Source organism: Molothrus ater, chromosome 1, assembly GCF_012460135.2.
Source record: "Molothrus ater isolate BHLD 08-10-18 breed brown headed cowbird chromosome 1, BPBGC_Mater_1.1, whole genome shotgun sequence".
NCBI classification, from domain to species: domain Eukaryota; kingdom Metazoa; phylum Chordata; class Aves; order Passeriformes; family Icteridae; genus Molothrus; species Molothrus ater.
The window spans coordinates 141,599,591-141,621,025 of NC_050478.2; the positions used below are offsets into that span (position 1 = coordinate 141,599,591).

The 21,435-nt window shown below is 41.8% G+C and overlaps 1 protein-coding gene across 1 annotated transcript in view; it reads left to right on the forward strand.

The window, feature by feature from the left end:
- The first annotated feature begins 943 nt into the window (after positions 1-943).
- The window catches only part of FER1L6 (fer-1 like family member 6), a 64,023-nt gene continuing 43,531 nt past the window's right edge, over positions 944-21,435 (forward strand). Inside the window, 10 exon segments of the mRNA XM_036400101.1 lie at positions 944-978; positions 9,435-9,517; positions 10,215-10,341; positions 10,957-11,011; positions 11,107-11,238; positions 11,939-12,001; positions 16,609-16,687; positions 18,181-18,337; positions 19,407-19,593; positions 21,181-21,373. Coding sequence (XP_036255994.1) covers positions 944-978; positions 9,435-9,517; positions 10,215-10,341; positions 10,957-11,011; positions 11,107-11,238; positions 11,939-12,001; positions 16,609-16,687; positions 18,181-18,337; positions 19,407-19,593; positions 21,181-21,373 — 1,111 coding nt within the window.

The window sequence follows — 21,435 nt, forward strand, 5'->3', positions numbered from 1 at the left end:
CAGCTCCCATCAGACAAGGTTAAGAACAATGTGAAAACTGTCTTTGGGAAGTGCAGAACAAAAGTGGTCTTGTGCCTCTGTAATTTGTTCTCAGCAAGGACTGAAGTATGTCCAAGAGGAAATGTCAAGGAATCAGATGTACTTACAAGACTGGAGACAAGAGCTGTGACTAATATGAGGGTTTATTAACCAAGAATAACAGATACCAAGTCTTTGAACTGGGGAGGTTAGAGGAGTAGAAGGGGGAACCACAATCCAGAGTCTTGTACATTGAGCTGCTATAGAGAGAAGTTAGGCAAGCTATAGGTGGAAAAAGAAAATTGAGAAAAAGAAATTGTGTCCTTATTAAAAAAGAAGAATGCAAATGCAAGAATACTTTAGATAGGCCTGTTTTTCAGAGAGTGGCTGCTAAGACTGTCTTGGTGGGTGTGGTATTCCTGCTGGCCTCTTAGCTGGAGCTGTTGTTCAAGAGTAGGACACGGCTTTCACAACAGACTGGCTCCTGCAGATCTCTGCAGAGCAAGAGGAGTTAATGTTTGCACTGAGATAAATCTTTGTTCTTGTTCAGTGTTTACCAGATTGACTAACCAGGCACCACATTTGCTACCATCAAGAAGCAAACTTAAATGCAAATAGAACAAGAGGACACAGCCTCAAATGTGACCAGGGAGGTTTTAGATTGGATATTTAAAAAATTTCTTCACTGAAGGGTTATCAAGCAATGAAACAGGCTGCCCAGGAAAGTGGCTGAGTCACCATCCCTGGAGGTATTTAAAAGAGTGTAGATGTGGCACTCAGGGACGTGGTTTAGTGGTGAACCTGGCAGTCTCAGGTTAATGGTTGGACTTGATGGTCTTAGAGCTCTTCTCCAGCCTATTGGTTTTATCAGCTTGGAAAGCCCATTCACAATGTAAAAGGTGGAGACTGAAAGAAAAGCAGCAGGATGGAGCCCTCAACAGTGGTACCTCAGGCCCGCAGGTATGTCTAATACCCTCTGGAAATTCTTCCAGGGTTTAAATTAAATTCAGCTAATTATAGCTGAAGACTTTTTTCTTGAAGGAAAAGAAAATCAACAAGTCCTTTAATGCTTGTTTTGGCTGCTCCTGGGGGATGTGATTATTATTCCTGGTAAGAGCTAGTCTATAATGCCTTGTGCTGTCTTTAATAATTTCTAACTGCACAAAGTCATGGGAAGTCTTTCAAAGTTCAGCAGATGAGGGGTCAAGATCCCTGTAGAGGGAGTAAAGAACTCTAAGAGGTGCAGGAGCACAAGAAAGGACCTCTCTGCATGTAACAACTGCATTCTTTATTTTGTAGGCCTGTGTTAGTATTTAGTAGATCTGTTACCCAGCTCTTGTGTATTGACATGAGAAATGTCCTTGAATATGACCACTAATTTGCATCTGTTCAGGATGTGGCTTCCTTGTTGTCATGACTCATGATGCATAAGGATGCTAAATGTCAATGCAAAGTCATCGGTTTTCTGCAGGAGGGACAGGGTTTGGAAGAGCCAAGGCTGTATGTGCCACAGGTGGATGGCCAGTGCTTGCAGAGATACTGTGGAGCTGCAGCTCTGGTGCTGCTCTTCCTGAAGCCTTCTCAGAGTTTGGAGTTTTAGATCATTTGTGGCAGAACTGTGCACAATTCAAAAGCTCAAATTATAGGTTGCTCAGAGTGCATATCAGTATACCTGGTATTTCTTCTTCTGCATCTAGGGAAATAATTTTTTTTTAAATTAAAATGCTGAAAAGCATGGAAGCAACTGTGTCAAACCAGTTTCTGCCTCCCAAGAAGGGCTAAAGGTGGAAAATTGGAAATAGAGTTTATGAAACAGGTATGAGCAAGGCCTCCAGCAGTTTCATACGCTTAGGAAGTTTATGAGCTGGATGGATATCAGACCCTCTGCCCACAAACTCCATAAATGTGCCTGAAATCTCCTTGAATTCTCTAACTCAACGACCTTTGCAATGTCTGATTTTTGTGCCTCACTGAAGAATACCTCATTTGTTCACACCCTCATTTGTTTTAAACTTGTTGCCTGATAATGTCATTGAGCACTGCGGTTTTGTGATCTGGGGAGTGAAACTGAGACACTCCTTCTCTATCCATCTTTCCATGTCACTCATTATTTTATAGCTCACTTCCAAAGAACACTTCAGGTGTGGTTAAACAATATAGTGAACCCAGATGCCTCTCAAAGACACGGGGATCACATGAGACTCTGATAATTGGGAATGAATTCACCTTCCTGCTCAAGTGTGCTCCAAGAATGGATTCGTTTTTTCCCTATCAGGCTTATGCTGGATTAGGTGTAATTTTGGCAAAACCTTATGTATGCATGCTTTGATCATTCAGACAGAAACATGATAATGAACCCATACCTGATTCAAATCCATGCCAGGTGACCCAGCCGTGCATGGATTTGGTATTTATGATCAGGGAATGACCAGAACAGGAGAAACATCCTATGAGGTCAGATCCCATATCCATCTGGCACTGTGCTCTTCTCCAGCAGTGGCAAAAGGATGGGATATTCAGGGAGAGCACATGAGCCTGGGCACTTTCTGTGTCCATTCTCCTTAGCATCCAGAACGTTTTTATCATGAGGGTTAATGGGTACATCCCCATCCAATCCTTTTAGTATTTTCAGTCTTGTTTCATCAGGTGCATCCTCATTCTAGTGTTGTGTGTTATGCTCTGCTTTCACCCTATTTGCCAGTTTAAATTTAAAAAATTTCATCCTATTCCCACTCAGTCATCTCCTCTCCAAATGAAGAGTTATAGCTGTTTCAGTCTGTCATAAACTGACTTTTCCCACCCTTTTTCTGTGCCTTCTCTAACCCTGTTGCCTTATTTGAGACGTGGAGACCAAAGCTGCACACAGAATGCGAGATGTTAAATGGATTTATTCTGTGATCCTGTGTAATGATCTTGTGTAGGTTCACCAGTGCTTTAGAGGCAAGCTGGCACTCACTCCTTTCTTGCTGACACCCATCCTGACAGTACCCAGCAGAGTGTGGATGCTTTCACTGATGCTGCACACTGAGCTGCTAATTCAGAGACCACCAGGGGTGACTCCAGGACCATCTTCTAGTGTTTGGCAGCCAGTTCAGCATTTCTCAGACCTGCTTCATTATTTTTACCTCACTGCACCACCTAAAAAGCACAAGCTATCATCTCTTTCTCAGGCTAAACAGACTCTGCCAAAACCCTCTTTTGATCACACTTCACTGTGTTTTCTCTGAATTGCTGAGTTTTAGGTTCCTTTTGAGATGGGACTACAAAGCAGCAAGCTGTAGCCAGAATGCAGTAATTTAAAGGAATAAGAGGTTCCCTTTCATATTTTAATTTAATTTCTTATGCTATCTAGTGGCTGATTTCAGGTTTTGACTGCTGAAGTGCAATAAACAGAAGTTTTACATGAAATACCCCCAAAGACAGCAGAATTTCTCCTGAATAGCTATTTTAGAGCTTTTTCTTGAATGCACAGAGCCAGTGTGTAACTAATCCTGACCACTTTATTGTCAACTTGCAATTTTGTTTTCTTATGGAGGAGATATTAATAGTTGAGTCAAGACATGTAAAGTCACAGTGTCACATAGATATGAAAAACCCCAAGATTCAGAACTGATACCTGTGGCTGCCACAGCTGTTTTTTAAATTGCAGCTTGTCATACAGGATCCTGAATTCACCTTCTTGAAGAGCTGAAGCTTTCCTATTGCAAATCCTTGGACCTGTCAAAACAGAAGAACCGGGGAAAATCAGGAAAAGTGTAAACAAGTTAAGGCAGCTTGTAAAAGCTCCAAGCTTTGAAAGAACCACATCAGAAATAATGGATCTGGGGATAAAGGGAGGTTCTTTGCTGAAGCAGGATGAAGGATCTGACAGTATACTAAACAAAGCATCCCTGCACTGGCAAACAGTGAATGAAATGAATTAATTGGTGAAGTCTTCCCTTAACTTCTATAATCCTGAGAAAAGAAGGCATGAAATGAATACGTTTTAAGCACTCATTAAGATTTTTTTGCTTTCCATATGCCCAAGATCACAGAATTTATTTTATTCAGCCCTCCTTAATAATTAAATGTAATGCAAAAATTTTCTTCTCTGGAACTTCACTTATTATCACAAATGACATACTGTCTTAATAAAAAATGGTTGTGAATTAACCAACTGTGACTTTATGTGACTGTTTTAGATTTAGTAGACTTTTCATTTTGAAGCCACATCTTTGTATTGTAATTATATTTCAGTCTTTGGAAAAAGGGATTTAAGTTATGAGATAATTTCCTTGACTAGTGCATATTGTGGGAGTGTTAAAATGAGCCAAGAGTCATCCTTACATTTCAGGTTTGTTGTTTCTTTTTTTTTTTTTCTCATTTGAAATGAAAAGAAGTAACATTTTTATAACTTAGAGAACTGGTGTTTATTTCATGGAAATTAGAACTACTCATGTAGATAATTATTCACCTGGTGCAGTACTGTCTGATATACTGAATGACTCTTTTGAAAAAGAACTTACATTGAAAGAAGTGGAATTTTTAGGAGCTAATAAAAACCCCACCAAGACATCTTAGAAAATGTAAACAACAAAATCCAAAGATAAAACCTCACCTATCAAATTTTATGTTCATGTATAGGAAGGCAGAAGTATTTTTTCCTCTTTCTTCAGTTTCTGCTTCCTCAGCCAAGGCAACCACTGTGCCCATGGCTTACAGTCTTGAGGCACTGGAGCTGGCTCAGAGCTGAGGTGCACAAACCTTTGATCATCCCTGAACTAAATAATTTTGATGGTTCCAAAAGGTTTGCAAAGGCTGCTGCTTCCAGGGAGGAAGGGACTCAGGAGAAAAAGCAGGGCAGCTATTCCAACAAGGACTTTCTGCTGCCAAGAGCACGCTGGCAGCTCACCCAGCCTGTCCATGTGAGATCTGGATGGTCTTGGGAGATGTGAGAACTGGATGATGTCAGGAGATGTGCTGGATAAAAGAGGCTTTGTATCTGTGTCTGCTCTGGTGTGCAGATCTCACTCCCTGATTTCGTTCCTCTGTACCCACGAGGAGCACAGCTCACACACCAGCACAAGGGAAGAGCATCTCAAGGCTACAGAAATGGAACTTGACAAATGTCTTGGTCTATTGTAGCTAAGCCCAAGTCTGGGTTTTTCTTGACTGAGTTCTGGAAAACTGCACAGAGAGGGGCTCTGAGGGAGGGACAGAAGAGCCCTCCTGGAACTACACATGCCTGTGTTTAAATGGCTCAGTTTATTCTTCCAACTTCATAAGTGATGGAGAAGTGTTTTCTGCCACCCCTCAGTGAGTGCCCAGAGTGAGGCAGATAACCTGCACCCTACAGGGGCCTGTTTGCCTCTGGATGGCTTGTAACCATTCCCACAGCAGGAAGCCAGTCTCCTCTTAAAACAACTCTTCAAGCACACAGACTTCTGAAAAGATTTTGCTGGAAGAAAATACTACGTTTAAAAAATGTGGAGGGACTCTGAGGTTCAGTATTAGTAAGGTCATTTCAGCTCTCATGCTGACAGCTCTGAAGTGGATTTTTTTGCCAACTTTCCTTTAAATTACACTGCAAATTGCAATTATTGGATATCTAAGAGAACATTATGCTGTGCAAGAAGTGATCACAAAGCCTCTGTGATGATGGGACAGCTTAGATGAAAAGAAAGAGCATGAAAGCAATTTTTTGAAAGCTGGACGCTGCCATAGATGAACCTTGACAAGAGGGGAATGAAATTTGTGAGTCTTTTTTTCAAGGTATGAAAATTAATTCAGAGACCCAGTGGACCTGTGGCACTGATAAGAGGAAATGAGCACAAGTGTTCACAGAGGTGCAAATTCAACATGGTCTGAGTATAGGCAAATGCTGTGCTTTGGTTGCTGTCCCACTCTTATTTACTATTTATATCAGGGAAGCCTCAATGAATCACAGTCATAAACAAAAAATGTAAATGTGACCGTGATCACAGGGGTTTTCAGGTGAAGGAAGAGACGAGAATGTTGACTCCATGATCAGAAGGCTTGATTTATTATTTTATAATATATATATATATTACATTATAACTATACTAAAAAGAAATAGGAAAGGAAAAGGTTTCCTCAGAAGCTGGCTAAGCTAAGAATAGAAAAGAAGAATGGTAACAAAGGCAGCTCTCTCGGCCTCTGTCTGAGATAGCTCGGTCCTTGATTGGCCATTAATTATAAACATCCAAGATGGGCCAATCACAGATGGACCTGTTGCATTCCACAGCAGCAGATAACCATTGTTTACATTCTGTCTCTGAGGCCTCTTAGCTTCTCAGAAGGAAAAATCCTAAAGAAAGGATTTTTAGTGAAAAGATGTCTGCAACATGTAGACACATCTCTACATTGTACTGTGAATATGCAGAAAAGAAAAAAATTCTCATAACTTCAGATGTTTTTGCAATCCCCATGTGAAAGGAGCTGGGACACTCAGTCCTTTTTAACTAAGAAATGTTCTTGATTAGCTGAGATGGCTGATTTTTAATTGCTTCTAATCAAAGCACTTGAAACAGGAAACCTCTTTGTAGCCCATAAGAATTCTTTCATCTGCCTTCTCTTTGGGTGTGAAATTGCTTTATTCTATCTCAGATTAGCTTGTAGGATTGAGTAAGGAGCAAAGCCTCTATTTGTGCATTGTGTGGCACATGGGGGTTAAATCTTCACTGAAGTTTGTGAGTAATTCCTCAACACTACAACCTCCAATCTCCCCTCAGGTCCATGACAGGTGAATGAGATTTTCTGCACAAAAGGCTCTCCTGATTTCCCATGTTTGTGCCTCACTGGTAGCCAGGAGGTCCTGGGGGAACATGGGAGACATTCCTTCACTATATCTTTGGGGTTTACCTAGAGGTGGCACAAAGTTTTATGCCAGGTTTAGGGATACAGATGGGTATGGATAACTTTGGGGTCATTCTCAAATCCAGTATAACTGCATAGAAGGTCCAAACTTTCTTTGTTAAAATTTATACCATCTTGAGGAAGAAGGGATGGAATAATTTTCAAGTTTTCAGCAGTTTCAGGATTTATGTCAAAACTGCAGGGAAAAATATTTTGTGGAAATCTGAAGAAAGTTTACGTTTTTTATTCCTTCCATGAGAACAAACTGTCTACCACAAAAGCATATCCACAGAACACTTTCAGGAAGCCTAGCTGGTTGTATTAAGCAGTGTGGATGTTACCCATGTGCACAGTATTAGGGTGTTTGATGGGTTTTCTCCTCAAGCCAGGTCTTCTGAGCTCTCAGAGAAACCTATCACACTCAAGATAGCTCTGCTACCTGGAATGGCATCAAATCAGCAGGATGGCTTCTGAGGTAGTGTTGGAAACAGAAAAGTTTTAATAAAAGGCAAAATAACAAAGGTCTTACAGAGAAAACTCAAGCTAGGGGCAGGAGGTTTTTGCTCTTGCTAAAACACTTCACAAAACCAATGATTTCCTTTGTTCTCTTTCTAGTGAATTACCCAAGTGGGACTTTTTTGGCTTCTGTCTAATTGGCAGCCCTAGGTTTGAGGTGAAGTCCTAAAGGTCTTATGAGGTGTCTTTTTACCAAATTGAGGAGAGAAACTCTGGGCTTTTTTCCTTTTTAAGGAGACAAAGGATAATTTGGTTACTTCGTCAACAGAGGGCACATTCCTACAGGTGTGCACACTGACACTGGCTGGCAAGTGGTTTACATATCAAAGTGATGGAGCCTGTTGAGAAGGATTGATTCATTCAGTTCCCTGAATACTTTATTTACTTGGTTTAGACCCTTACACAGAAGATTCTCTCTGGCAATCCCATGTACAGAGGATGCCACCCTGCTCTCCTGCTGAACACACCACACTCTTTGTTCCCATAGCTGAGCCTTGCTGGAGACCTGTGCTTGCTGCCTCTCTGGTGCTGTCGAGGGACACATCTCTGCATGGTTATCCTGGCTAAGGAAACCTCTGGGTCAGGGGTGCAGGAGAGCTCAGATGCAGCCTGATGCCATTTGTGCCCAAACCTCTGACAGAATAAAAACCTGAGACTGAAATCTGTTTTACTTCAAACATGGATTTTGCTCTTGGCATCATGCAGTTATTCAAAGCTTGGCCAGTTCTCTTTCTGTTACCCTGTGGCACCTTCTGCAGTTCTGTCTTTAGGCAGTTTCAAGTGTTATGTAAACATAAGAATCATGGAAATCAGCCCAGTTAACACATCAGGCTTATTAATTGCCATTTCCTGCAGTCACCCTCAGACTCTTGCTTCGCTTGAGGCCTCTTTTTGTCTGGGTGCTATATTTCCACTCATACTGATCAGATTTTAGGATCCTTTGGCACAAAGTTTTACATTTTCTGCAATTGTACCCTACATTGCTGACATTCCTCTTGGGCTGGCCAGTAAACCTAATTTGCTTGCTCTGAATACAACCTTTAAACATTACCAACTTCCCCTTCCAGTTTGCACTATCTTTTCCTCCACAGTTTGAGTTTGCAGTTGATTTCAGATGTTTGAGCACTGGTCACTATCAGATTTACTCAGCTTGTAGGTACCTGCTTGTTTTGGCTCATTGGACTGTGTGCTTCTGCAGGTAAATTTTTATACCTACAATAATTTAGGCAAACAAATCCTCTGATGATAGGAGGAAGAAAATTTGCTGAATATTTGTCACTGCATGTTTGTGGCCAACAAAGAACCTGAAAAATGCTCCTATTATATGAAATCCTTTGTGTTTCCTGTCACTACTTGGTTTGTTTGCCAGTACAGTTAACAGCACAAAGTTCTCAAGCAGCATAGATTGTTTCTCTCTCTGGAACATGTGGCATATTTATTTTCTTGGAAGAACTGATGCTAGGCAGAAACACCTCTCTAACACAGCTTGAGGAGTAACCCTTGTTCAGGCTTGTTCATTGCTTTGCTGTTGAAGGGGAGTGAGAACTACCTAAATTGTGTGGTGTATGTGCCACTGATACCGTGGGTGTAGTGGGTATTTACACAAATGGTATTTACACAAATGACTTTATCTCAATTCAGTGGAAAACTGCTTTTGTTCTGGATCCTCTACTCTGCCTTTTATCTCTGGCCTTGTCACAGGCATAAGGAATGAGCTACATGTGTGGGAAGTCAGTAGATTAGAAACTTAGCTTTGATTTCCTTTCTTTGCGTCTTGCCATCTTGATTTGAACAGAAGTTTTGGCTCATTATGTTTGCCTGTACATGGCCAAATTTAAAAAAAACAAACAACTATATTTCATGAAGCAAGAAGTCACAGCTTTCTCTCATTTCTCTCCTTTGCTGTCGATAAAAGGAAATTCAGAATATAATGATCTTGCTAGGAAATCAAAACTCCCTCCTAACAACTCCTTGAGTTAAATTAGAATCCAGTACAGAGAAAAGTTTGAAAATACTGCACTGATCAGTTTTCTTTATTTTTTCAGAAAGGGGCTGTTTGCTGGCATGAAGCTGAAGAAGAAGAAAAAAGGCGAGAAAGGGCTGACGATTGCAAACAAAGACGCATTGGGTAAGCCTCATAAATCAATATTTCAACAGGCATGAGCAGGTGGTGGGGGATTATATTAGATCTGATTTCATGTGAACTCATTTGAATTGTGTCTCAAGGCTTAGCATTGATAAAACAGGCAGTAAACTCCTTATCACTCCCAAATAAACAGAGAGGTAATTCTTTTTGCATCAACTGTTTCATGAAGTTCACATCCACATTCTGTGAGTTCACACTGCTCTATCTGGTACATTAAACTAAAAATGTCAGCCTGTCTCTTTCCATAGAGAGATGGCACATTTTTGAGAGGGTTTTTCCTACTTTACAGGTAGGTAATTTACTACAAGTGTGTAATTCCTCCAGAAGTTCTGCTTGTTTTAGAAACCATAAATACACAGCCTGCTGTGATGGCTGGATGGGCTGGCTCAATGAAGCTGGCAGATTTACTCAGTAGTGTGTGTGTGTCTGTTGTGAGTGCACACAGGGTGAGGAGAGTGGCTACAGCCAAATGGATGTGGGAAATGGTTTTGCACAGGAGGGGAGCTGCTGCTATAATCAATGCTGCTCGATACAGACCACAAGAGTATTTCTAATTGGGACACCCAAATAAATAAAAGATTCAGTTCATGATGATGAATTCACTGCTCTTCTCCAAGTGAGCTTTTTGCTACTAGAAATCAGATGTAGGTTTTATTTCCTTGTCTGTTTTCTTCATCAGGTGATCATGGTGAGATTGCAAGTTTTCTCCATGACACTCTTGGAAGACAGGAAGAGTCAGAGGAAGACCTAATGAACAGTGATGCTCTGTCCAGTGCTTTTGGATCCTTAAGCCCAAATAGGAAAAGGTGCTTCTTCATGTGTCTTACCTAGCATCCCCCTAAACATCTTTTCCAGATTCCTGTTTCCCAGGAAGGGCATTACCCTTCAACAAAACCTCTGACAGAAAATCCCTTTGCTGACAGCAGTGATCCCTTCACTCCTGCTCTCCCACATGACAGAGTGGAATGCACTTAGCTCAGAGGTATCACCAGGTGCTATCCAGTGCAGGGAGAAGATGAAATGGATCCTGAGTGTGCCACAGCTGTGTTAAGGAGCTCTGCTAAACAAAATAAGCCAAAGGGAACAGTGATGTTGATAGTGAAGAGCTTGTGTAGTTGTGCTTTTCATACAGAAGAGGAATGCAGTCTGGGGAGGAATGGAGTCAAGCTTGATGGGATCAACAAGTGAAATCATTGCCATGATAGGTAGCTGCACTGGTTTGTGTGGATGCAAAATATTTCCCTATCAAAAAGTATATAAGAAAGACAGAGATGGTCTCTGCTGATGACAGCCTAACAGTTCACAACAAAGCTGTCTGCCATAAATAATACTTGTTTACTGTTGAGAAGTCTTTCCAGTGTGTGTCCAAGTACCAGCTCTTGCCTAGAGATGTCTAATGACTTCTTCTGACATTTAAACAGGGCAAAGCTGGTGACCAGAATTCATGAAGAGGAGATGAAATCCCAGAACTACCAGGTGAGCAGGGGGTGACAGCCCTTCTGTGACTGTGAATTCCCCAGGCAGGCTGGACCTGAGCCCAGGAGTGTCCATGGTGTCCTTGTGCCCCACAGATTGCCATCACCATCATCGAGGCCAGGCAGCTGGTGGGCGAGAACATCGACCCCGTGGTGATCATCGAGATAGGTGATGAGAAGAAGCAAACAACAGTAAAGGAAGGCACAAATGCCCCTTTCTACAATGAAGTAAGTGCTTTCTCTTTAAAAAGACACTTTCTTCAATGGTTCTGGGTGGACTCTGCCATTTGGTAGCTCATAAGGGGATGAATTAAATTGCAGCACTTCCATGTCTGAGCGGGGATGTCTCTCCAGGAGACAAAGCACCAGGAATAGCTCCCTTGGGTTACAGATCTGTTTGCTCTTTCTCTTCTCAAGGTCTGTCCAAACTGTTCCCTACCCTCTCCAGCACATTCTGCCTTACCACCACTGCTACTGCAGTTTTTTAAATCATCCATTTAGGAGCTTTGTCTATACTACACCCCTCCACATCTCCACTCCCTTTTCTACTATTTCATGCTTTCAGCCTTTCCTTGACATATGTTTGTTCCAATTGCTGACAAATGACACCAAAACGACCCCCAAAAGCAATTTCCTTGTGCCTCCTGTCCCTTTTGACAATACCTTCTGATGCAGACTGAGGCCCATGGGCATTTGTGAAGCAAGTCTTGTGCAGCTATGCAAGGAATAGAGTAGAAAATAAGTCTGGGCCATGGCAGTAACACATCAGGGACAAGGAAAGAATTTTGCTTTGTCCACCACTGCCCCCCTGCATCCCCAGCATCTCACCTGGGCTCTGTGCAGGAACATAAAATGCTGAGCCATGCAGCTGACAGCACTGCCTGCCTGCCCAGGGATGGTTCTCATCTGCTGCCCCCTCTTCCCACAGTACTTCGTGTTCGATTTCGTTGGACCGCAGGTGTTGCTGTTTGACAAAATAATCAACATCTCTGTAAGTATCCAGGAAAGCTTAACACAGTAAGTAAAGGTCATTGTTTTTGTGTCACTTCAAATCTAAATTATTCTTAATGTAGTTAAAAATAAACAATTTTAGTACCAAGAGTGCTAGAAAGTCACCATGAAGTATAGGAAAGAGGATAGAAGAGAGGATAAGGAGGAGGAGTCAGCTGGCAGAGATTTGAAGGAACATACCCAAAAGGAAGATTTAGTCTGCATTTTTAGGGACACTCATTGCTGTGTGGCAAACTGCAAGGAAGAATGAGAAAATTCAGCTTAGCTCTCTCTTCTCACTGCCTTCATCCATCTAATTTTCAGCCTGCCACTTGATTCAAATGACAGAATTGAAACTTCTTGTTTACATCGGTTCCTCAGATATAACTGTTTCTAACTAAATGAAACTAAAGTAATGCAGACACTTTTCCTCAGCAGGGGCTCTTGGGCTGCCTGAGTGTCACTGGTTGGTTGCTATAAGCATGGGAGTGCTCTCCAAGAGTTCAGGGCTGCTTCCACTGCTCAGTGCAACTCAAGTCCCAGCAAAACTACAAGGGGGACCTTATTGCTCTCTACAAAAACCTGAAACAAGGTTAGAGACAGGTGTGGCTTGGTCTCTTCTCCCAAGTAACAGGTGACAGGGCATTCCACAAGGAAATGGCCCCAAGCTGGCCAGGAGAAATTTAGACTGGATATTAGGAAAATTTCTTCACTGAAGGGGTTGGAATAGACTGCCCAGAGAAGCGGTGGAATCACCATCCCCAGAGGGATTTAAAAGGCATGTGGATGTAGCAGCTGGGGACATGGTTCAGTGGTGGACTTGGCAATGCTGGGTTAATGATTGGGCTCCATCCTAAAGATCTTTTCAAACCTAATGATTCCATGTTTCTGTGACATCTCAGAACAATCCTGATGGAGACACACATGCTCTTGGGCTTGGACATTGGATAATGATGTGCATTTTGGAAGGCCAGGTCTATGGAGCCATGTTAATTATCTTGTCCAAAACTCATCACCATGTGTAGCAAAGCTGCTAAGGAATTAAAGATCTCATGAGACTCTGGACAGCACTGTATTTGTATTATTTGGAAACTTCAAAAGCTGTGCCCTTCATGAACTCTTGTTTTTGTTAGAAGTCCATCATCCATTTTGTCAGAGATTTCTCTGGCAATAAACAGTGCAACAGTTGTTGCTCCAGAAAATGCTCTTTTTCTCTGGAGTGCTTTGTCCATTTCAACGATGTACACCAGGAAAAGATCTGTGCTGGTTGAGCTTGACAGAAACAAGCAGTGCTCAGGAGCTATAGGACACATCACTGTCTACTTCCTTTTCTGAGCTGCCAATAGAGTGACTTTCCCAGCTACAGAATAAAATGTGTTCATTACACAGGGACAACTGGACAAGTAGGTTTTCAGTGCAGGGAGTACACTGACAGTTGGAATCCTAAAGTTCCATTAACATCCACTGTATCACACTCAGAGCTCAAACATATGAAGTTCATAACTACATAAGGTATCTGCAGCTCTGATCTCATCTGTGAGGACAGAATTTACTACAGGCTGACAATGGCATGGGAGCAGATATCACCTCACAGCTGTGACATATCACAGCCTGTGGCCCCAGAGATGTTTCAGACATGGTTCATGTAGCAGCACACTGCCAAGACACCGGCTCCTGTGTGCTGCTGGTGCTGTTGGGGATGTGTAGCTATTTTTCTCTGACATGTGGCCAGTCTTTCCAATCTCACATTCTTTTGATATAGATTCCATATATCCAGTGGTGGAGGGGGAAGTGCCAGCTTTTTTCTGACTGCAGTGGGGGTGTGGGAAAACATGTCACCATTACCTGCTGTATATCTGCACAGTTTCATCAGGCTCAGCAAACTTATTTTATTTATAGCTGATGAAGGTGCAACACTAAGAAATTAAAGGTCTTCTAGGTAAAAATGACTTTAGGAAGAAGCTCAGTAACAACAATGAACTAACCTTGGGCAGTGCTCATGTATTCTATTGAAAACAGAGATTCATTACCTTGCAACATAGTTCTGGAGAATGCAAACTATCAGGGGAATAGAAACAAAGAGAGAAAATATGTGTGGTTGGAGTGAAGGAAACCCTGAGGGATGGAAAGTTTCACAGCACTTGCTTAGCATGAATCTTACTTAAGAAGAAACAAAGATTAGTAGCCTCCATTATGAACTTATTTGCATATGGAAGCTTAAGGAAAACAAAATAGTTTAGTGCCCTTGTCCATCAGTTTAGTAGTTTAGCTGTATTCAAACCCTGCATTTGAGAGAAAAATGAGACACTCAATTTCACAGAACCTGCTAATAATTAGATTTTTTCTTCATTATTATCTTCCTGTACATTTCAGCAAACTTGTAGTAATAACATAGTAAAACTAAGGTGACCCTTGTGTGCTAAACCTGTATCTCCCTTACTGAACTATTCCTCAGTGTAACACTATGTATGTTTGTGCTTATTCGGAAAATCTGAAGCAAATCCTTCCGTCATCTACAGTCAAGTGTGAAAAGACACAAATCTTTAATTAGATGTGGTGTGGATGTGATGTTCCCCTCAGAGAAGACAAGCGGGATCTGCTATAAAACTTCATGCTCACTTGCTTTGTTGCATTAGAAGAAAATACACTCGGAAAAAAAAGGATGAGGAAAGATGTAGAGTGTTTAATAGAAGCAGTGAGTTATTTCCTCAGCATTAAAAGCAACATGCACTGCAGGGAGTGGAAACCTGCATCATTTCAGTGGAACAGGGGCATTTACTTTTCACAAAGCAAACCTCAAGGACAGAGAAGTGAGTTTCACACATTTAACATTTAACACTCTCTGGACAGGCTGTCATGGAGAGGAAATGAGCAAAGAGCAATGAAACAGCACCACTTTGGACTCACCACATACCCTCATCTTGGTTTTGAGTCTTAAAGAAGCTTGTGGGGTTTTTTCCCTACAGAAAGGCTACAGCCTTCTTCCCCCTTTAATCTATCCTAGTTGGATCTGTTGATTTGGGCATTCCCATGCACTTCCTCCAAAGCTGTAATATTGCCAGGCTTCAGGGAGAACCCCAACAGATTTCAAGGCTTCTTCCCAGCCCTGTGTGTGCTCTAGTCCAACCTCATAGGAGGGAGGGGCCAGTGCTATGATGGGACCTGACAGCATCAGGGATTGAGGAAAAGCAGTTCTTGTGCATGCAGCACTAACTTCACACTAACTCCTCTTCCATATGAATGTTGTTTAATTTTTCAGCTTAATAGTAAAGTAAAACTGTTCCTTTGTCCACTCTTGATTTTTCAGCTCTAGAAACTGCTTCTCTGTTGAAGTGAGGAATTACCAAGGACAGCTGAGTGTGTTCCCCAGGTCACAGTGGCACAGTGGCCATAGGCCCTTAACAGGGAAGGACATTATATTGCAATGAGAAACTTCCTGAATTTTCTGGTGAATCTTGATGAAGGTGTCAGTGATATTTATTTGGAAATGTATGTCTCCTGCTCTTGAAAAGTGTAGAAAATAAAGTCACATGACCAATCCAATGCAAAATTGCAGAAGTCTTCCTATTCCAGAAATATCCTTACCTACAATGTGTAGGTCCAAAGAGAGAAAGTGATGTGTCCCAGACTCCTGAAATGCTGTTGCAGGCTTGATTGTTTACTTCCAATATTTAGATTTAACTTCTGTAGACTTGAAAGAGCTTAATTTCTCTTTGCAATTTGGGCAAGGTGTTCCAGAAAATTTGGCCTCTTTCAGAAGCTTTTCCAAACCAAGGAATAGGTTTCAACTTTTAAGCTATTCTGAAACCAGGTGAGACACATTTTTTGAGAAATACAGCTCTAGAGCAAATCTTCCATTAGAAGAAGCTTCTGCCTTGTCTGTAAAGTGAGCCCCATGCAAGTATTTGAAAACAAGAAACAGAAATATATAGGTCTGGGAATCATGGCAATTGAAAATTATTAATTAAATTTGAATTAAATTAAATTAAATTCATCACTTGGCAGGAAGAATACAGAGACAGACTCACTGGGGTCTGCTTGCCATCCAATTTACATCTATATCACTTCTCTGATTTCATTAATATCGTGGGGGGGTAGATTAGAAATGACTCTCTTGGTTTATGTGTTCATTAGAATGTTGCCAAGAAACACATTCTTTCTCCTCTGAGCGTGCTCTGTTTTTATGGCAATTCAGCTATTGCACCGTGATAGGATTTCTGCAGCTTAGTCTGAAACCAGTTACATCCCATGTGTTTATATTCATTATGATTTAGCTAAAACTGCCAGGGTAAGTAATATAACTGCACCTGCTCTGAAGGAGCAGGTGCTCTAATCTTGTTCTAATTCCTGCACTCTATCCCAGGGACCTGGGATGAACCTGTGTGATTCCACTCAGATGCAATTATATTGTTTTCTAAATTGGCACAATGTTGGGTAAAAGACATATTTCAAATACTGCTGTATCTGCCGTGGCTATGTGCCCCCAGTTTTGGGTGGTGCTGGGTGTTGATGCTTATTGCCTCTGAACTAAATGTGATCTTTGGAAGTTCTTCTTAGGCTGACTGTGAAGAGAGATAGTGACATTCTTTAATCAGCTTTTTCTAACAGGTTATGCACAATAAACTGATTGGGAGTGTGCTGATAGGCTCCTTTAAGGTGGATCTGGGGACGGTGTACATTCAGCCAGGTGAGTGGTGCATTTTCTGCCCTTTTTGTCTGCTAAGAGAGATTTGAGATGGGGGGTAGGGGGGGTGTGGTGAGGGAGATGTGCTGCTTATCCACTCAGATGGTTGTGGTTTACACCAACTTAAAGCTTTTGGGAGAGTTGTTTCCCTATTTGTATAGCAGAGTACCAGCCAAACTGTTGGAAAGAAGTTCAACACTGAAAGCACCTTGGCAATCTGCACATTGGTGGGTAGCACTTTTCAAGGATGGCATTTCTTTAAGTGGTCAGAGTGGACAGCTGAATATTCTACAAAATCCAGCTGCACTCATTTGCTACAGAACATCCAAAGCTCTTTCACCTGTGCTGGGGTAGAAGGAGCAGAGGGAGGGAATCAAGGATGGAGAGTGGAAGAAATGGTGAGGAGAGCACAAGACAAGAGGAGAAGCAGGCCACAACGGGAGAGAGAAGATGACAAAGAGGTGACCATGGGTCCACTTGACTTGTCATCTTCAGAGCTGTTCAGTGATTTCTGACATTTGAACCTAAGAAAAGATCACCTACTTCTTCTTTGGAGTTTTTACAACCATCCACGAAACATGTACCTTTTTCTCTTCCAAAATTACTCAAGGATATGGTCTCTTCTTCTCTTTGGGAAAGAACATATTTAAGCCACTTGCTGTAGATGTCACAAAGTTATAGCAAGAGTGTAGAGTCATTTGGGCCACTCTCTCTGCAAGGTTCCTGTAAGAGTCAGAGAGGAATGGCCTATCTGCAATGAGCACTCCATGTCCATGCTCAGGCTGTGTCAGTCTTGAATTGTGTCCTGTATCTCCTGCTCACACTTTAACAGGAGGGTGGTGGCTGAGGGTTGATCTTGAGCTCATATCCCTGGTACTCTGTGGTCTCTCCTTCCCACTCCTTTAGCCATCCAAGGTGATGTCCAAAGACCTAACATGGTAACTTAGGACCTTTCTTGATGGGGTTGTTGAAACAGGGCTACCGCAAGGGCTGCTGTGGGTGAATTGTCTTGAACATTTTCCTCCTTGAAAGATGAAGCTGAAGATGCTTCTGGCTCATTCGTCTTCCTCTGATGGCTGTCCACTCTCCTTCCCTTTCTCAGCTGTCTGCCAGCCTTACAGTAGCCAGCAAGGGTTTTGCTGCTGGAGTTCTGAGATCTTCAGACAGTTCTCATCAAAGAGGTGTCCCTTCCTCATAAGGGTTCAGCCTTAGTTCAGCTGCTGAAATCTCACCCAGGCTTCCACTGGTCTTTAGTCATTGATCTAAGTTAAAAATAATGAAAATGAGCTTGTTTCTGACAAGCTCTGGATCAATCCTTTGCTTGCCTTTTTGATCACAAAGTATTTTGGACCCTCTAGAAGTGTCTGGTAAACAAATACATTTCAACACAATTCTGACAGCACAAACATGGATTTACCTTTTCTGGGAGTGAAGAGGAAAATACTTGGATGTTTTTATATCCTCTATTTGACTGTTTAAGCTTGTCCTTCTTACAGGTCATCAGTTTTGTGACAAGTGGGCACTTCTCACAGACCCTGCTGACATTAGGACAGGAGCCAAAGGGTACCTGAAGTGTGACCTCAGTGTGACGGGGAAAGGTGATGCAATACAAGCCACACAGAAAACAGCTGATACTGAGGAACAGATTGAAAAGTACTGCAATAATTTTGTTTTGTTTTGTTTTGTTTTTTTTTACTGCTTTCTTCCTTACTAGGTGCCTCAATAAGTCTCTGCCCTCATTTCAGTCCTTTCCTTGTTAACTCAGGGTTAATAGCAGGATAACATTGTACACCTGTTTGTTCTCACATGCTCAAAGAGAGTTTTTACAATCCTCTCATCTAAATTGAAGGGCACATTAGGGCTGCTTCTCTGCAGCTGATAGAATTGAGCAAGTCCTGTTGGCTAAGTTCCAAATTACCCGTGACAGAATGTTCATTGATCTGAAACCAATTAATGATTTCTTAAAGCAGTGAAGCAGGAAGAAAAAATATGAGGAAAACCTATTCCTTCTCCACCCTCAGATGTGAGTGTATGGATATTTCCATATCCTTAGGTAAACTCAAGAGTGTTGTCATTCTCCTTGTAAAATACAGAAGTTCAAGGCAGTAAATATGCTACCAGCATACTTTAAATTTTACTGAAGCAATGTTTCTGGTCACCACTGGCATCCTGGACCAAGTCTGTGGAAAGTCACCAAGCGGAGGGAGCGCATGGTCTATGAGGAAAGGTGGTGGGTGTTGGCTTTTTGAGCCTAAAGGAGAGCACTCAAAGGGGCTTCATCATACATGAAGAGGGCAGAGACAGGTTCTTTTCAGATGAGTGGCTCTTTTCAGTGGAAGGATGAGAGGCTTTGGAGGCAGGTAAGAACAATGAAATTTCAGAACACATTGTGTTTTACCATGGACATGATCAAACAAAACAGGGGCCCAAAGAGAGTGGCAAATCTCTGCCCTTGAAGATATTCAGAATTTACTGAACAAGGTCCAGAGAACCTTATCTGACTGGACCTGATTCTATATCACATAGAAATGTTTGCTGAGTAATGCCATATAATTTTATTGTGGTAAAAGATGTTTTTGGTTTAGATGAAAAAGCAAATTCATACACCTTTTTGTGTCTTCTCAGGTGCATGCTAAACCAAGATCACAGTGCTCATGGAAAAAATATCACTTCATTGTCCAAGTTTTCAATTTTAAGACAACAGCTTCTCTTTTCCTTTCAGGAATCTCTTGATCCCCAAAGGCTTTCCGTCTGAAAGACCATGGGCCAGGTTTTATGTGAGAATTTACAAAGCAGAAGGACTTCCAAAGATGAACTCTAGCATCATGGCCAATGTCACCAAAGCATTCATAGGCGACAGTAAGGACCTTGTGGATCCCTATGTGGTGGTCATGTTTGCAGGTCAAATGGTAATTGGGATCCTCTTGATCACAAAAGTAGGCCTTATTTCCTATTACCTGTGCTACAGGCAGGTGATTATGTTGATGTCCTTTAACTTACAGTTACATAAATTAGGTAAAACTTGTATCTTGGTCATCAGAAAATGTTCAGTTCTTATATTATGCAGAAATAAAATAATGGAGACATTTAATGCCAGGAGATCTAATATCAGGCTCACAGCAGTAGGTTACAGGCAGGCAGCAGGAGGGGAAAGAGAATTCTGTAGCACTGTTACTAAAACACTGAGTCACAAGACAGTGATTTACACAGCATGGGATTAGGTAAGAGCTATGTTCTGGTCTCCCTCGAGTGAAATAAGGCAGCAGGGCTGAAATCAGTGAATGTGGTTCAATCAGGCTTTTAGGGCTATGTATTGATTTCTGAATTACTCTGCTGAAATTCAGGACCCTCTTAGCTTTCCTGTGTAGAGTAAGCATTTTAGCAGACTGGCAGTGCTGCCTGGCTTCATTGCTCCTAAAGCAACTTCAGCATCAAACATGGTGAGACAGATTACTGCTTAGAGAGGCTTCTGACTCTGGTGGAAGAGGAATGCAGAGGAGGTCCAGGGCCTGGTTCCCCTGGGGTAACCATGAAACCCTGTGTCAGAGAGCCTGTCTAGATTACTGGCGCAAATAAACAAAGAATCAACATGGAGGCTATTTTAAGCCAGCAATGCTTTCTGTGTGCAAGGAAGCCTTAGGGACAGCTCCAGTCAGTCCTTTTCAGATGTTTCAGGCATGAGAACAAGGATCTTGGTGCTGATTGTATGTTTTGTCATGAATCCAAATTGCAAAGTACTACTGTGGGTTAAACCAGGCAAAGACGTGCAGTACCCTCAGGTTCAATTGAGGGCTGAAGAAGACAGGAATGGGTCACTGATGTGAGTTTGCACACTGGTGTGCAAATTAGGGTTTTATAGAGAGGCTTGGTGGGTTTTCTGACTCAGTTCTCTCCATTTAATGTGAGAGTGTAAATGCTGCCACAACCAGTGACTGTACAGACTGTGACACAGTCCTGCCATCTCCTTAGGTTTGGAGGAACAGCTCCAGGACCTACCCCTCTTGCACACAGGCATATGTCCAGAACATGAACCACAATAATCATAGTTTATGCTAGACAAATTGCCTCATTTAAGGTAATCCCATTGGTACACACAGCCTGGAATCTGTAATGAATTTAGTCTTTTATGAAAAAAACTGCACTGCATCATCACTACCCAGATATTTCAAAAGACATTTGAAGGTGTGCAGTTTGTAGAAGAAATGCCAAAGTCTGGCTTTACAGATACATTTGTTAATAAGGGTCCTGCAGTATTAGATTTTATTCCAGGCTCTGCTGTGTGCATGTGAGAATTCTTCAGCCATAATGTGGTTTCTTATTAGATATGGAGTGCAAAATGAAGAAGCTAATAGAAAAGCCAAAGTACTTTCAAGAGAGCATATTTGTGCTTTAAAAATGGCCAGAGAGATGCTGCTAAGTGCAATTTCTGCTGTACTCATTGCCATTCTCCAGAGTTCAACCCCTCTGGAATTAAATTTGCTGGACTTCCATTCCAGGGCCGGACAACAGTGCAAAAGAACTGTGCAGATCCTGTGTGGCACGAGCAGATTATCTTCAAAGAAATGTTCCCTCCACTCTGTCGGAGAGTCAAAGTCCAGGTCTGGGATGAAGGCAGCATGAATGATGTGGCCTTGGCCACCCACTTCATTGATTTGAAGAAAATATCAAATGAACAAGATGGTGACAAAGGTAAAGGGGAAAATATCTGTTCCAGGATATACCTTTGAAGTAAAATCTACTTACATGGGATC